At 35.4% G+C, this 17298-nt stretch overlaps 1 protein-coding gene across 44 annotated transcripts in view; it reads left to right on the top strand.

The window, feature by feature from the left end:
• The window catches only part of LOC139961909 (uncharacterized), an 83687-nt gene that overhangs the window by 26977 nt on the left and 39412 nt on the right, over positions 1-17298 (top strand). For 12 of the 44 annotated variants that reach the window (XM_071961575.1, XM_071961565.1, XM_071961587.1 and 9 more), the window contains one exon: positions 2413-2457. The exons of 14 other annotated variants lie outside the window; for them this stretch is intronic. In XM_071961575.1, the coding sequence (XP_071817676.1) occupies positions 2413-2457 (45 nt within the window). Of the gene's footprint in view, positions 1-2412; positions 2458-10220; positions 10275-17298 lie in introns of all 44 variants that reach the window. 18 more of the 44 variants (XM_071961574.1, XM_071961561.1, XM_071961585.1 and 15 more) reach the window with 2 other exon arrangements.

Below are 17298 nucleotides of genomic sequence, written 5' to 3'. Positions count from 1 at the left end.
AAAACCGTAAACTTAAATAAATTGTGAAATACTGCCAAGTTTTTCTTCAAAGAAACAAATTAGCAAAACTATATGTTATAATAGAAGTGACCATATTGCTTTAAAGTTTAGTTGGCTCAACACACCTATGGTTATGTACTTGTAAGGCTGAATTCATAATATTCTTAATCATCCATGCACCAAGGTTTTTTCCCCTTTACTACATGAAAAAAAACAAAAATTGTTTACCTAAAGAGCTTTCTTTCTTGACACTGATAGAGATGAAACAGGTAAATTTTGTTAGCAGTTTGTGACATTTCCAAACGTAAACAAACTTTTGCTTTGAAGAATAATAAATTTCCTTACTAAAAATAGCCCAAGTCAAATTCCGTGCAAGTCTATCCATTGCCAAGATAAATAAAAAAAGGAAAAAAAACAAAAAAGAAAATTGAAAGCCCAAAAATGGAAATTACAAATAAAAGGAAAACATGAAACATTCGATTTTTTTTTTTATGCATGTTTTACATATGCCATGAAACTGCGTTTGTTTTATACGATGCATTCGGTATTCTAACGCAGCGGCGAACTCAGTTGACAGTTTGCGATGGTTTTTGTGTACGTTACTTCAATTATGGTACTCTCGTAGTTTATAATTTTGAATTTTACTGGTGTGCGAGATGAGATATGGTAATGGAATATCGTGGATTTATGAAATATGGATGACATTTGATGACTCATATTATAAGCAGATGAGGAGACTACCGTTGGTGGAGACTTGCTGTTAACAGGCAAAGCCCGCCTTCATAATCATGTGATGAAAAAACTTTCCCTGGTAGATTAGGAAATGGAAAGGTTGTACCATCCTCTCCATTTTATGATTGGTTTCAAATTTCACGTACAGTTTTTTTCTTCTTCTTTCTTTTAAAAACGAATTCGTACGACTTTTTCACGACGGAACCATCTCTGGAACATGTGAGAAGGAATATTTAGGTAGAGAATGGTCTTATGTTGTCGAACAATTTTATCTCAGAAATGTAATAATAGAAATATGTAAATTGATAAATATTGTGAATAAAAGAACAGGAATTGCACTAAAAGAAATTTGAGGGTCACCACATTTGAGCAGCTGGTGTTTTCATACCTTGGTAGCAGCATTCTGGCAATAATATACAGAGAGTAATTATGTCCAAGGTTGTTAGGGATCAGTTATTAGGAGTCAATGGAGTAGCAAACCTCATCATGCAAAGGTGTCTTGGACATGTATCCAAAAACTATCCAAGCCTGCAGGATTGAGAGTTCATAGTTTATCCATAGATTTAATTCATCCCTCTCTTACCTGTCATGTCACATCTCATTCCAAAGAGATCACCCCTCCCCCCCTCTTTTGGATGAGATTGGAAAAACAGGTCTTGTGCTGTAGCATAATATATGGACCACTCCAATGGGTCCTCTTTTCAAACCAATCTTCATCTGTATATAATTTGCATAATCTTCATCTGTATATATTTGCATATTGATTACAACTTGTACCATCCAGAGACCTGCATACCAGTAAATATTACATTTTGTAAACCCAGCTTTGTCCAATTAGGTTTGTCCATGTGTGTGTGCATTACAGTCTCACAACTGTGTTTTCGACGTAAAACAGAAGATAACTTGCACAAATGAAGTTTATAATGGACTAGCGAGTTTGTTTGGACAGTGCTACATGATGTTACAATTTTTGGTGACTTGGGTAAACAAATAAGGTTCAATTAGGTTCAATTAAGCTTTCAATTACCCAATTTGAGGGAGTGATTCTCTCAGATGTTATTAAACGTGACTGCCTTCTAAATGGCTTACGGTCTCTTCATTAAATCAATTATGCAGAGCTCTTCCCCAAGAATTGTTTACTACAAGTAACCAGGGATGGAGCAATTGGGGGGGGGGGGAAGGGAGGAGGATGTTAGTACAGGAGTAGAGATAGAAGAGTTTGAGATAGGGATTTGGAAGGAGGAGAGAAATATAATTTACTTACCCCCCCAACCACCACATCACTTCTGTGAATTGAATATTAAGTTCGCTTCTAATTGATATCTACTACAAAGGAAAAGTTTGACTCACATGAGAAGCAGGATTACGTGTCATATTTACGCAATTTAATTAATCTCGAAAGGTACTTCTGTAAGCTATATTAAAGAAAGAGAAGTTAAATTATGCTTCAGTTTTATACATTATTAATTCAAAGATTTAAAAAAAAAAATTTTTAAACAGAAATATAGACTTTCTCTAGGAGTAAGAATGTTAACCAACAACACAAGGGATGACTATAATAACTTTGCTTTCCATCCATATTGAATGTATTCATGTATGATTTCACCTTCAAAGTTGTCGGAACAATTCCGTACGATGAATGTTTGATCGAATTAATCAAATTAATCAAATTGTTTTCAGACCGATCTGTGTACCAGGCACTGTTACAGAATCATGACACAAAACGTAAGTTGAATTTGTTTTCTTGATGCAGTCGGAGACTGTCTTCGTATAGGGGTTCCTTGCACTATCATAACATTCCCAGTTATGTTCCATACGGTTGAAGGAGCAATTAGCGTTAAATGGATTTTTTCTTTTTAGGAAGATAAAGGAAAGCTGAAGTACTCTTCAGAGAGGGAAAAAAGGAAACACACAAAAAAAAACGAGAAAAAAAAAAAGTCATAGCAAGTAAAATAGAAATGAAGAAGAAAGTCCACTTCTTTAGTTTCTCTTTGTATTGCATGTCTAATCAGCAGCATTTTCACGAGTAGCAATTTCAGAAGAACAAACAGTTACAATGCCGACAAAGCTGACAATTTGAACAATGAACAAAGCCATTTCAATTTTTTATGAACATTTTGTCGAGCTACCAACATGTGGTGACTTAACAGGCACAGATGATAATGAAATAGTCTGAGACTATAAAAAAAAAAATAAAGAAAGGGTAGTGTAAAACCATAAAAATGTATTGGATCAATTTGATCATGGAATTGTTTTATTTTTGAAAATCATGAATACATTGACTTTGATTAAATCTAGGTTTTCATGTTGGGGACCTCATATACAGTGTATTCTTCAGGTTGAAGACAGTTGATCTGTTTAACCATGCACTTTCACCTAGTCAGTACAACATGGGCTACAGTACTTAGCTATGAAGGAAAGCGTGTTGTCTTGAAAGAACACACACACAAAAATTACCAAGAATGGGTGAAGGGTTAGGGTCAAGGAGATGGGTCAGGGGGGGGGATGGATGGGATCATAGGATAGTTTCAATGGGAATTTAGAGTATTTTGATGTATTATTGTGCATGATTTGTGCTCCATAAATTGGACTATATGTTTGGACTTTGGCAAGAAATAATATTAATACAATGCAAATTGACTAACTGTACATACAGTACCTCTTTTGTCTTTGCTGCATTACTACAAATTGCTAGTTTTGTCAGCAGTGGGTAAGGGTTGGGGGTGATTTACCACACCAGACTTATAGGAGGGCATGGGGAGGGGGGGTGGGTGGGTTTGGAACCAGTATATGGGTTTGGAACCAATATCTGGGTTTGTCATTTTTGCAGTTACAAGTATGTTCAGGGTAACCGATGATATCTTGTACTGTATATGACATGCAATTGCGGGAATTTAAAAACCGGGAAACAATAACACGATGCAAGATTTGTAAGGAAAGTTAAACTTACACAACTTTTTAGTTAAGTACATTAAAAAGCTATTTGAAAGCAGTACTTTGTTAGTCAACTCAAGTAAAACGCTGTTTAAGAAAAAAAGATCGTAACTGCTCATTGGACGGTTCTTCTTCAATCTAAGTTAAAGGAAAATGCAATTTCCATGGAGCTGCCATTTCATGCTTTCTGCAGATCATTTGCTGAAACATAATTGCATGTGAAACGTACATCCATCAATTCTCTGAATGTTGACCAGAAATGTACATACAGTAGCTTGTATGGGATCTTGTGCGAACCAAACAGCTTGTCTCACCTACTGTACAGTAGCCAGATTGGGTAGACCGAAATTTCCAAGCTTTGCATTTATTTTCAAGTTGTGCATCACATTGCATTGCATCACATCGCGAACAAACCTATGCAGTCAGGTTACCGTATGTGTATTTGTGCGTCTGTGACACTTGTTTGGGTCTGCGATAACTCAGCAACCGAGTGATGGATACTTGTCATACTTGTTTGTGCACCGTGTTGTCTTTGGTGCAGACCCTTATGAATATTGATGAGGTTATGGATCCAATGTAAAAATCTTAACATTGCAATATAACTCCACTACCTTAGGGTCAGATTGTAGCCAAACTTTTAGACAATTGTTGGTTGATAGCTGGTACATGGAAGCCTCAATTTTTTGGGACCATCGTGGCCCGAAAATATTCTGGGCCCATCTTTGGGCCGGGTTGGCCCAAATTTTTTTTCCACCTCAAGTGCATTTTGGGACACATTCTTTGGTATCAAATTTGTGAGGCCCAATACTTTTGGTACTATTTGGGCCCACATATCCTGGGGTTCAATTTTTGGGGGGCAAATATATATATTTGAGTCAATTTGTTTGGGCCAAATATTTTTGGGACATTTAAACACAACATTTTATAATACTTTGTCACGACATAGACTTTATCAACATAATAACTGATTCCTAGTACCTTCCTTCATATGTTGCGACATTAGTCAATAGTTAATCCTCTTCATCTTGGTGTGCACAAGTTCATGCATATTACCATGTATGGCTTACTACGCTATTAGTATGTTTAGACATCGGAACCACTAATCGTTTGCGATTTCTGGTTTCTTTATGCACAACTAACTGTTTTGTATATATTGTGAGTTAGAAGCTTTATAAAAGGATTTAGTACTCTGTCATAAAACAGGATTTATACATTTTCTCCTCCGTATAAATTTACATTCTTGAAGCTAGCTAGCTCTCTTTCTCTCTTGGAAGAAGCAGAATTAGTAATGAAGATTGAATACATGATACATCTTCCAATTAATAACGAAAACAGTGACTAACATATCGTGATGATTGGTCAGTGAGTAATCTTGTATTTAGTTGTTTGCTCTCCCCGTTGATGGATTTAAAGTGTGTTAATATACGAGGCAATACATCATCAATAGTAACAAAACTTGTCACTTTGAAGTTTGAAATAATGATTTGTCAGGCAATTTAACACATGTAACACATGTAACTGGCCAGTGAGCAGAACTTGTTTTAACTGTGTTCACAGTACAGTACGTAGTGTTTATGTACCATGCATACGTGTCAGAACTATTTTCATTTTCGAATGAGCTGTCAAATATGTGCATACGTGTGCTATGCAGCCTCCAATTAACAATACCCAGGTACAGTAGTAGTGACCATTGTATACTATTATTAGTGTTGATCAATTAGCATTTTTTTTACTCTAGTTACCAGACTCTACTAGATACAATAGGGGATTTGGGAGAGATTTAGGAAAGTTTTTTTTTGGACAAGATCTGGGAATTCTCTGGGAAACCAAATTTATTTTGGTGTCTTTTTGTCACCAGGATGGTTTTCCGCCTTAGTCAAATAGTGGTATCATGCATGTACACACAAATTAATAGTCAAATATCAAACTAAGTTTAACAGTACACATTTCTGACCTGTATTGAATTGATCTAAATTTTGATTTGCTGCTCTAGGTAAAATAGAAAGAAAGAAAAAAAAAGAAAAAATAAGAAAAAACAAGGATTAGTACTAAAAATGTCATGTAGTCATCAAATTGTGAATTGATCTTGCGTGTGTCATTTGTGTGATAATTTGGATAAAAATATGATTTTCTATCCCTGAGTCAATTGCATTAAAATGTGAAATTGTTTGTATGGCAGGTCAGTTACTGTTAGGTCTTTCCACATTCTGTTTACAGCTGTAAATAGAGCTTCATTTTTAAGCTGTCAAATTAAGTATGATTTTGAAAGCCTGGTTCTATAGTTGTACAGTTTTGTAGCAAGAAGCAGCTGTTATTCATGACTGACAGATCTATAAGGAATCCTTAAATTTGATGCTACAGTACTACTTGGTGCATGATCAATGTAAATCAATGTAAATTAGGCAAAAACCCATCACAGCTCTTACAAGCTTACGCAAGTCTGTCTATAACACGCTTTCTTGAAATTTTTGAATATGACAGATTTTGAACATGTGAGAATATTTTGAAAATATATCTCTTCCTTTCCCCTTCTATGGTGTTTGTGCAATAACTGAAATTTTGTCTCTCCAAATTATCAAAAGATTCCAGTCTCTTCAATGGACTTGTAGTAAGAAGCTATTTCCTGCACATGTATACAAAATAATATCCTGAAATTAGAAGTTATCCACAAAAATCCATCTACTATTTTTTATCTTTAAATTTTTTTTTTTTTTAAAATATCAGTTTTTCTGTTTACATTTAATATTATTCATGGAGACTACAAATTCATCTTGAGTTATGCCACAGAGGAGGTAGTTAACATAGATAAGCCATTCACCCTGGCATCATCATCTTCATCATCGCCGTCATCCTACGATGGGATGACGATGGTGATGGTCAATGACCAGGCTGTCATACACCACAGAGCAGCGAGCGCCGGGTGAACTGGTTTCACATCTGCACATGATATTTATGATGTGGACAAATCATCTTTGACATGCATATTGATGATACGTTTGCTGCAGGCGCTCGCTCTCTTAGTGTCGCTACTCATTAGCTATGAATTTGATGGAAACCGCACAGCAACTCCTGCGCCTGCCTGCTGATTAAAGCCAAAAAATTCATAACATTACGTCGGTGATGATGATGATTATGATGATGCACCAGCTGGTAACAGCACAGCCGCAGTATTGACACAGGCTGTTAACAGGCTCTTCACTGTACTGCTTATAAGTTTTGCAGAGGGCTTCGTTTTTTGCCCCTTGTTTTTTTTCTCTTCGTTTTCTTTCTGCTTTGTTTCGAGTCACAGTCGGAGGGTAACGTTGATAGTAAAGCTGCCCCTTTTTTCACGTTAAATGTGCCAAAGTGAGACGGTATTGGACTTTTAAAGGAGGGATACTACTGTATGTATACCTTAAAATATAATCTGGTTGAGTTCTCCTCAGATTTATTCCCACCAAAAATTTAGGCAAGAAGTTTTGGATTTTGAACTCCATTAGAAATGGTAGTTTGACCTGAACTAAAGAAAGGTAAACTAGAATCTATTGACAATATATTAAGAATGGGTGCTGTTTGGCTTAATGGAATTTTTGAATACCAAAACTGGGGACCGTCCTTTGAAAGGATTGAAAAGTTGCGTATTGTACAGACTTGGCACACGCTTTGGTAAAGGACCTTTGTTCATATTGTTGCCAGTAATAAGCTGCTGATGAAAACCCACATAATAATTTTGGTGAACTGATTGTTCATGAAACTTGCGGTCAACCGTTGGACAGTTTACAAGCACAGTAGGAATTTATACGTACAGTAGAAAAAGTTAATCTGGTTGTTTTTGATGCAGTGTTTAGATGTTTTTCCTGTATGCACTTCCAAAAGAAATGAAGAGCCGAATGAAATGGAAATCAATTTCTGTGATTGTAACGTAAAGCTGAGAACTTTCTGTTTTCTAATAGTTCAGAGTCGGAGGAACAACTGTTGAGTTATGTACAGCATTTGAGTACACTACTTTCCCCTTCTTGCCCCACCTTTCCCCACCTTCCCCACTGCTTAGAAAAGAAAGAACAAGATGATCAGCCTAGCAAAATCTCAGTCATTGGCCCCACACATGTTTATTTTGTGGTTTGCACTTTGTTTTCCTCAAAAGTAAGCCTACTTACAGCTCAGTTGTTATTACTGTACCTCTGGATACATGTGTCAATTCAAACACATTACAGCTAGCTTGACATAGTTCTGGAAGGGAAAGTCTAGAAACAAAGGAGGGTAGAGAACACGGTCATGCTAATTGGTTATTGTTGAAGAAGCCCTTGCATTTGTTTTATTGTTCACTACACATGGAGAGAGAGAGAGAGGGGATGGGGATGGACCGTTGAAGTTGGCAAGGAGAGGTTCAGATGGTTGGGGAGGAGGAAAGGGGGGGATGCAGCTCGACCCGCAGAAAATGTTTCATTACGTTTCTAGGAGTGCAGTAGAGCTGAGGAGACAGGTAAGCCTGTTCTTCAGTGTCTATTTTCCAACATACTATGGAGAAAATGGTCCCTTTACTAATGTCTGAGTTACTGAGATTTTTTCTCTGAATTTTTCCAAATATATTAGAAAACAGCTGAATGCAAAAATGTAGTAATTAGTTTCGTAAGATTTACAGGAACATGAAAACCAGACTGTATGTTTGTATGTCACCGTGGATGTTACATGGAAATAGTCATGCCTATTGTAGATTGTAATAGTACCTGTCTTAATAGCAACTGTTCACATTACTTTGCAAGTTTTATGACAACAGTTTTGGAAAATTTTCTACATATTTTTACCTCATCATTGTAAAGTTTGAAATGAGGTCAAAGGCAAAATGAACAACAGACAGTGCCTTATCTTCAATGCATAAATGCATTGTTGAATAAATACCTAACAATTGAACAAAAATCAAGGCAAAAGTTGCTTTCTAGCTTGTAGAAATTACATCATGAAGAAGATGGTAAAGTTATTAGGTGATGGTGTGGTAATACAATCCCAGCTTGTTCCCCATGGTGAAACTAACTTTGGAATTTTTTTGACCAAAAAAGAAAATGATATCATTTTAATAAATACTGATGAGTTAGATGAAAGAGATATGAATAATGCTGGCAGCTTCTAACCAGGGAAAAAGATCACCTTAACTTTTTGTCTTTTTCTTGGGTTTTCAGAAATGAAAGAAAAAATTGAGCAAGTTTGATTAATTTGATAATTTGGTGAGAATCATAGAGAGTCCTACCCCCCCAAAAAAAAAAATTGATAGCAGTTGTTAAGGAGCTGTAAGCGATCTCAGGAAGATTTTTGAGTCGATTTTGGATAATCGCGTGGTTTGATTTGAAATTAAAATCCGATAGCAATGTAGATCATTAACTTGAATAGTGACAAGTGTTTCTTAATAATGAATAATAATAATAACAAGAATAATGATAATAATAATAATATAAATAATAATGAATAATAATGATAACGATGAAGACAATCTAATTGAAAACTTTTGAAGTTTGCCAATTTGCTGTTCTGCTACGGAAATTCTGCTATTCTGCTATGGGAAAAAATGTCGGGGGTACGAAATGTTGGGATTCAAAGGGAATTAACTAATTACTCACTCATTAACATTCAACTTCGCAGGGAAAATGATGTAGGATGGGTCGTTGTACTTTGACCAGCTTGAAAGCTTTCATCCTCGTCTCCTATTGTAGCTGAGATCAGTATTCAACATTAAAGCTTCCTCTAAGTTGCATTAATTGTCCTTTAATTAATTTCTACTAGTAACTACCTATAACGCTATAAACCTTGTTAGCGTTCAACCCAGTAGAGGTATCACCTACGTACAGTAGTCCAGTTCACGTCAAATGATCGAATCTTTTCAAGTTTCGTGACTTTCTCGTGTTGTCAGAGTTAAGCCCTCTCTGATGAGCTCAAGAGGAAATGGTTAGCACAGTGTTGGAACTTCCTTGCTTGTACACATGTCTTCCTCAATATTTCAAGTTAACGAGAAACTACCGTTTCCTAGCTATTTAAGATCCTTATTAAGTTTCAGATGGTATGTAATACCACTCCACCTCCATTTCTCTATATTTATTTGAGCAAAACAGTTTTATGTTCCTGAGTTTTCAGAATTGCTGGTGGCACCCTACAGTACTGCAGTGGGTAATACGTTACTACTGTACATACGCATTTCATAGCACAGTGTCTTCATACATACAATTCGCAGTCATGTTTAAAGTAGCAGCTCGAAAAAAAAAACATTCGTAATAACTTTTTTGAGTGACACTATGTATTTCATACTATGCGTAACGCTTTAGCTTGAGATTTGGTGCGTGTTTTGACCGAGTACTTTGGTTACACGGACTGTTTCAGCATACATCCATACTGTTAAACCAGAGGTGTTGGAACTAACCCCTCACCTTCCAAAGAAAAAAATGATAAAAATAAAAATAAAAATACTATTTGCTGTTTCACATATATATTGATCATTTTGTTAAAGCAGAGCTTTGTGCAAAACGGTGAAAACAGAATAAAATGCTGATTTGAATGACATTGTTTATCTATTTATTCCTTGCATGCAGTACATCCCCAAGTATGGAAGAATAATACTGGACAAAATTATTCAGTTCCACATGGTACGTTTCTTTCTTTTGAGATAATTGAGGTATTTTGTGTGTATCTTTTTTCATTTTTCTGGCTGTTGGTAAGTGGGCTCCGCACAAATCATCATTTTTTTTTCTGTCTTTTTTTCTTGGTTTGGTGAATGGGCACTTTTTATTCCTTCTCATTATTATTACTGATTGGTGACGGTTTTTGTTGTTGTTACTATTATCAAAATCCAGTTTCGTAGGGAAACGTTACGTACTCGTGCTTGATCTACCTGTTAACATGGACCACCTTTGATGCTATTGGTCACACTTCTATGCTACCTTTCCACTCATTTTAAGTGTTTCTGCCTCCATTCAGTGAAGATCCTCAGATGATTTATACTTCTGTTACTAAAATCGATATGTGAATGGAATAAAGTAAATATGGAATGTTGTGTGTGCAATGATGAGAAAAGGTTTAGTGGATGGGGGGGGGGGGGGATTGGGGGAAGAATCATGTTTTGTTGACATGAAGAAACCATCGAAAAGATCAATATCGTCAATTCTTCAGTCAGTGAATTTCGTCTTCCAAACTTGACAGACATGAATGCTAGTCACTGGTATAAGAAGTTTGGGATATTTCAATGTTTCAATTTCCTCTTATTTGTTGAAAAAAAAATATATAAAAAAATAAGAAGAAGCAAGTATGAAAAGTAATCGTCGAAGGACAGAAAAGATATGAATAGTTGGATCAAAATCTTTGAGAATTTTTTGGGTTTGAGAAATATTTTTCTGGTTTGAGAAATTCTTATATTTTAACACAGTTCTTTATTCATCCATCACATCAGTCTCTTCCTTTAACAGCACTTGTTTGCATATATGGTTGTCAAGTTCCAAAAACACTTTTTCTTAGAATTTGCAGCAAAATGATGCAGTATTTGCAAGTAATTAAGAGTAGTTAAGTGTAGAGAAGGAAGGGGGGAAGAAAGGTGAATTGAGAATCTGAAAATTGGCAACTAGATTCACTCTGCATTAATTTGAATAGAGACTATTGTAGTCTAATGTTCTGGAGATTCAGTGGTTCTTTTGAGCAATTAACATTCTTTGGACAACCTATCTTTCTAGCCTAACACAGAAATTTAAAGAGAGGAATCTTTACCTAAGCATAATACAACAAACCCTTGAGATGTCCTTGAGGTTAGCACCCCCCCCCCCAAATTTATTTTTAGGTGATAAACAAAAAATTTGAATATATTTGTTATTAAATTGAAGATCTCACTCGCTTCTTCAACTTGTGAGTTAGATATCCGGGTGTAGACATGAAATATGAGGGTTTACCAAGTATTAGTTTAAAAGGAATGCCTTAGTCGCAACCATTCAGTTAGCATCTCAGTATACAGATTATGAATATTGAAAATCCATTAAATCTATTCAGCGCAAGATACTTGGTCCCCAATGTCTTACTTTAATGATGCATAAATTATGTAAATCAAGAAAAAGAAAACAAATCTTCAGAGTGATAATTGAGGTTTTTTTTTTTCTCATACGTGACCAAATTTATATGAATAATCTCTACAATGGTTGCTGCAATTTATAAAATAATAGGACAGGAAAAATTTCTGTTACCATTTCTAGATGATATTCTAAGACTAATACACCGCTTACATCTCATTCTGCCATATTTATCTCCAAATTCATCTTGAGCTGTGATAGTAGGCAATATATGTTTTGATCTACAAATGTTTTAGAGAATGGAATATTCCACGCAGGAAATCAGTCGTGGTGAAATGCTTTTAATTTGGCTCGCAGTGTGGAGCTTTTCACAGTTAGAGTGACAGCCGATATTCTTCTGCTTAAAGTATGTTGGATAATGCATATTTTCTGCTCATTACAATGCTACGACAGTTCTCCATGTATGGATGTTGAACTTGTTGCTGCCTTTTAGAACTCTTGACAAAATTATTAAAGAACATATTGCTGAAAGTGAGGTTTTACACTTTGGTGCATTTATACATATGTAAAAATAACTAGGGAATTTTCATACCAAAATTTCATACTCATACCAAGATGTTTATGTCAAATATGAAAATTCGGTCATAAAATTTGTTGCATGTTATGCTGGGTATCATGATACTTGACAAATGGTACTGGTTGAATCTAGATCTAACATCCTTCCCATACTTATTTCAATACTTGCATACTAGTAATAAATAATGTAACGCCAGAAAAATAGCTATCACCAAGAAAGACATAAAACTTCAAAAAAAACTAATTCATTTTAATAACCAAAAGCAGACAGACATTTGTAAACTGGTACCCTGGTACCCTGGTACCAAAATCTGAAGTGATGATTATTTGGAATTAATGTATTAAAAATGAATATTGGTTGTTAGTGATATGGTCATACTACAAAAAGTGCATACATCTGCTTTGTGGACTTTTTGCAATCCATTCCTCCATTTTGCTGCGTTTCTCTTCATAATTTTGTTGTTTCTATTTTTTCTTTCGGTAACCACTACTTTTTCACCATGGCACCACCACTCTTCTATTTAATCTGACTTGCACCTCAAAGAGTTTAACCTCGCTTTCACTATATCTTTGACACTGTACATATTTGTTTGATGAATTGCATTCTTTTGAAAAATGAGTTTTTCTTGTCATTATAGTCGTGTTATAAAGGTGTATATATATATTTTTAAGTGTGGCTGGATGTACATTGCTTCAAGGAACTGACAATAATGTTCTATATTATATATATAACCATATTTATTTATGATCTATATTTATTCATACCAAAGAAGAAAGAAAAAAAACAAAACAATGTCAGAAACACAGAACTTTATAAAAGAAGTAATTTGGGTAATTAAAAATAGATGGGGTGAAATGCATGTAACTTTTGAATATAAATTTGCATGATTAGGCGAAGTATCTAGACAATTGTTCTTTCCCTTTTTCTGGACAATGAAATCATCTTCAGCCAATAGTTGCTGGATATGCAACCGATTGCACTGAAACATTGTAATTTAAAACTCTGCTGTTCTTGTTGTGTCTTCTTAACTCAGGTATTGAAGGCAATTACAAAAGTTCCATTGTTCTTTCTTTGTCCATCGGACAATGGAGAGGACAATAGTAGCATTATTCTTTCTTTTGTCCCTGAGATAATGGAGAGTACAAAAGTAGCATCAAATTCTCTCTTTGGACAATGAAAACCACTTTCATCCAATCATTGTTGAATTTCGATAGAATCTTGGTGATAAAGTTGCAAAGATATATATTTTTTTCAGTTGTGCCTCTCTTCACATAAGTTAATATATACAATATGAGAAGTTAGTAAATAAAACATATTTGTCTGTAGTTTAATAACTTGTACATAAAACATGATAATAATAGTTTTAAATTTACTTGAAAGAGATATTCCATTCCAAACTTTCCAAAGGCTGATTTTTTTACATAAAGAAGCTTTTACATCACACTCACAGTCAGTGGAAAAATAACAAATCTGCTCTCATGTTACATTTGAATTTTACCCTTAATTTTAAAAGAAGAAGAAGAAGAAGAAGAAATACTGGTTATGTTTTGGAAAGGTAGTGTCTGCTTTCTGCTCTTGAATGACTCAACAAATGCTTAAAAACTCCCAAAAGTTTATTCCTCTCCAAAATGAACACTCAACACTTAGCCTATATTTTCTTTGGTGAGGATCAGCCTGGGTCTAGCCTACTTTGAGCCAAGAATCGGTTGTAGAAATTTCCAACCTGTCAGACTAATGGGAGATGTTAATGCACTATTTGGTGGTATCGTATCTGATACTTAACGAGTTCTTTACCGAACATTGCGCAAGTAATATGAGTGACTTTGGTGGTGATGAGTGGAATTTGGTTATTAAATACTTAATATTTATTCACTAGTACTAGTGAAACCCAACCTATATCATAATCCTTTAATCCAAGTAAGTTGAAGCACTCTGTGAGTGTCCTTCGCTTGAGACCAAGATAATTCTGCACGCTATTTTTTATTCTTGTGTGTGTGTGTGTCTGTCTTTTGATAAGAATCCCACAGTACCTGTGTATTTCCATGAGTTCCTTGGTATATTGTAGTGGTCATAATGGTAATGACATAATCTGCTATGATAAAGCTGCCATAATATTTAAGCTCTGCTTTGGCTGTGAGTCACAAAGACACATCAGGCAGTCATTGCATGGTTTTGCTCATTTTAATGTTTTGTTACCACAAAATCAAATTACACCTGCCACTGTATACATCAAGAGTGGAGGGTGAAACTTGAGAATGTAAGAAAGGTGCATGGCTAGGAAGGGAAGCTTCTGTTTCATATATAGTCTGTTTATGTGTACTGCTGTGGTAGTAAGCAACATGAAAGTGTGTACTGCTGGGGTTGTGGTGGTAATATGTATGTGCTGCAACAGGCAAGTTTTGACACTGCCAAGTGTTGAGTGAATTTGTCCAATAAGTTTATCATTCTGACTGTGGCATGTAATATTCACACATTGGATGTGCCTTAATTCATAGCAATTTTAAAATTCTTAATTTTGTCAAACTTTATCAAAATTTTATCAAAAACTTAAAAAACCATCGTATCTGTAAAGCTTGATATAATTTACCTCGTGTTTTCACTGGTTGTTTATGTAATTAACATTTGTTTCAATCATATAATGTGTAATATATAAAAAAAAATCTGTGAATTTTATGGACCAAATTCAACAGATTGCTTTTGTCAGGAACATAAATCTTTCCTTTAACTTCGGAGCATGCTACCATTAGAATTGGCGGCAAATTTTACCCAAAATACAGATCGGAAGCCGTTGGAAAGGCTTCTTGAAGCAGTTTAAGAGTTTCATAGATCGTAAAATCTGTGGCGCAATGCCATTAGCTTGGCAATTCGTGCAGGTTCATTCACATTAGCCAGTCATGTTCAAGACTTGAATTTTGCAATTAGGTTTGAATTAACTCATATATCGGTATAGGCTCAATCAATAGCAATCAGTTATAATGAAGGGTATTTATTTGAATTTGAAATCTATGAAAGGGATTCTTGGAAATGTCTTATAACTTGCATCGGACATTGAATACGCTGACTGGATCTTGGCAATATTGGGATATCTCAATAGTGCAATTGGAGAATACACTCACAAATTTTAAAAATTGCCAGATTGAGTAACATACCGGTGTGCAATTCCAGGCAACCGATAGTCGACATGAAGAATCTCCAAAAAAAGTTTGCTCAATCTTGGAGCCAAATGAGTGATGACCTTTGACCCAATACCCCCAAAATATTGGGAATTTGCTGGGAGCGATATGGCGTTTAGAAATCCAATACTTGCGGTGCATATCCATAAGCTGGAAGGTTAGTAGAGGTTTAGCATGGTTCCGAGCAGTTTGATGTTTGCAATCTAGATACGATCAAGCGATTTCCATGTGAAACCGGATTTGCAATCGACAACCAGGGAATAATGTATCCAGTATGGCATAGAAAAATGATATGCAGATTAATGTGCAGGTGGAATGATGTATGAGCCAGTTTTGTACAAAGGAACCTTCGTATTTATGAACCTTCACAATTGATAACAGAATTTGAAAACGATTCCCGACAAAACAACTTTCGATCAAAACATTTGACTGAACGCGATCTGAATTGCCATATGACGACGAAGACGATAGGGAATCCTGAAATTCCTCTACGAAGATGATACCAGTGTTGTATGTAATTCTCTACCCTATGCAGGATTCATCTTACATTGCCTATTTGCAATTAAGATCAGGTGACTGTTAACAATTTGATTGGATTCGCTCTCGATTCGATTTTTGGTAACCCAAGGAAAAAGTGTTTGAGAGATTTTCTTGATTACTTCACTAATTAAAAAAAAAAAAAAAATCAGAGCTATGAGTTTAGATTTTATTATAAGTATAGATTTAATGCACCTGACCTTGATAAAGAAATGCCAAGCACTGGCTCTGATTACGGTACTAGTTCTTCAGGTTTGCACAGAAAAGGTGTGCAGTGGATATCACACAGTTAAATGTTAGTGTGGAAGTCACCTTGCCGGTAATTCCTAGGCTCCACAGTTGAAAGGGATTCATAATTGAACAAATCCATCCTGGTTATTATACTGTGTTCATTACAGTGTATATAGATATATATGATAAATATTAGTGACGGGAACGACAATATCATGCTCCCAGGTACCCGGTCACCAGTTTGCTAACTTGAGTAGTCCCCCCCCCTAGGTACCCGTTGATTACGCATTCAGCCTAAACCCAACTCCCAACCTTGTAAACATTATCGTAGGCCAGATCCTTCAATGTTCTCTGTTGTTGATGCAAGTTGGAACAAAGATTGGTTTTTGATAAACATTACGGTATGTAAGACTGTGTTAATGTTATAATATCAGCCTGGAGAGACATGGTGATGACATCATCCACTGCCTTCTCAGATGGAACCTTCCCGAGATACTATCATACATATGTTACTCTAAATGTTGTTCTATGTTGCATACACTCAACATCCCTAAAAATAGTAAAATATTCTGTACGAGGTCATCATTTTTAACATTCCCTTTTCTGAAGCCCAGCGTGACGTCTAGGTAGATCTAAATTTTGCTGCTTAACATGATTATGTGCAGTCGAACACCTCACTGAAGAACTGGGGATCGATTTACCTAGTTTTAAGTTTGCTCCATTGTTGAAAGTTCTTGCCTCATTAAATGCCTTCATAGCCTCTCCTTTGTCTTTTCATTGTCTTAGTTGTCAACACAAAGACACGTGGACAATAAAGATGTTTGTCCCTTAACACTGTACACATTCCAGAGGAGAGAATCTTAAACTCTCAATGGTGACCTATAACAGGTTTACCATGCTATATATACACTGCCTTGTACAAGCTGCACATCTATTATTATATTCTCCTTTTGAACTTTCTTTGTACTTTAGTAATCTCCACATGGGTGAGCTCAACAAATAAACATATTTTTTATCTTCAATAAGGCATAGCCAGTTTTTTTTATCTTTTTTAAAAAAAAAATAGGTAACAAAAAGAAATGGAATAAAAGTAAACAAAGAA

Source organism: Apostichopus japonicus, chromosome 20, assembly GCF_037975245.1.
Source record: "Apostichopus japonicus isolate 1M-3 chromosome 20, ASM3797524v1, whole genome shotgun sequence".
NCBI classification, from domain to species: domain Eukaryota; kingdom Metazoa; phylum Echinodermata; class Holothuroidea; order Aspidochirotida; family Stichopodidae; genus Apostichopus; species Apostichopus japonicus.
The sequence above is the reverse complement of the archived record's forward strand: the minus strand, read 5'-3'. Positions and strand labels throughout refer to the sequence as shown.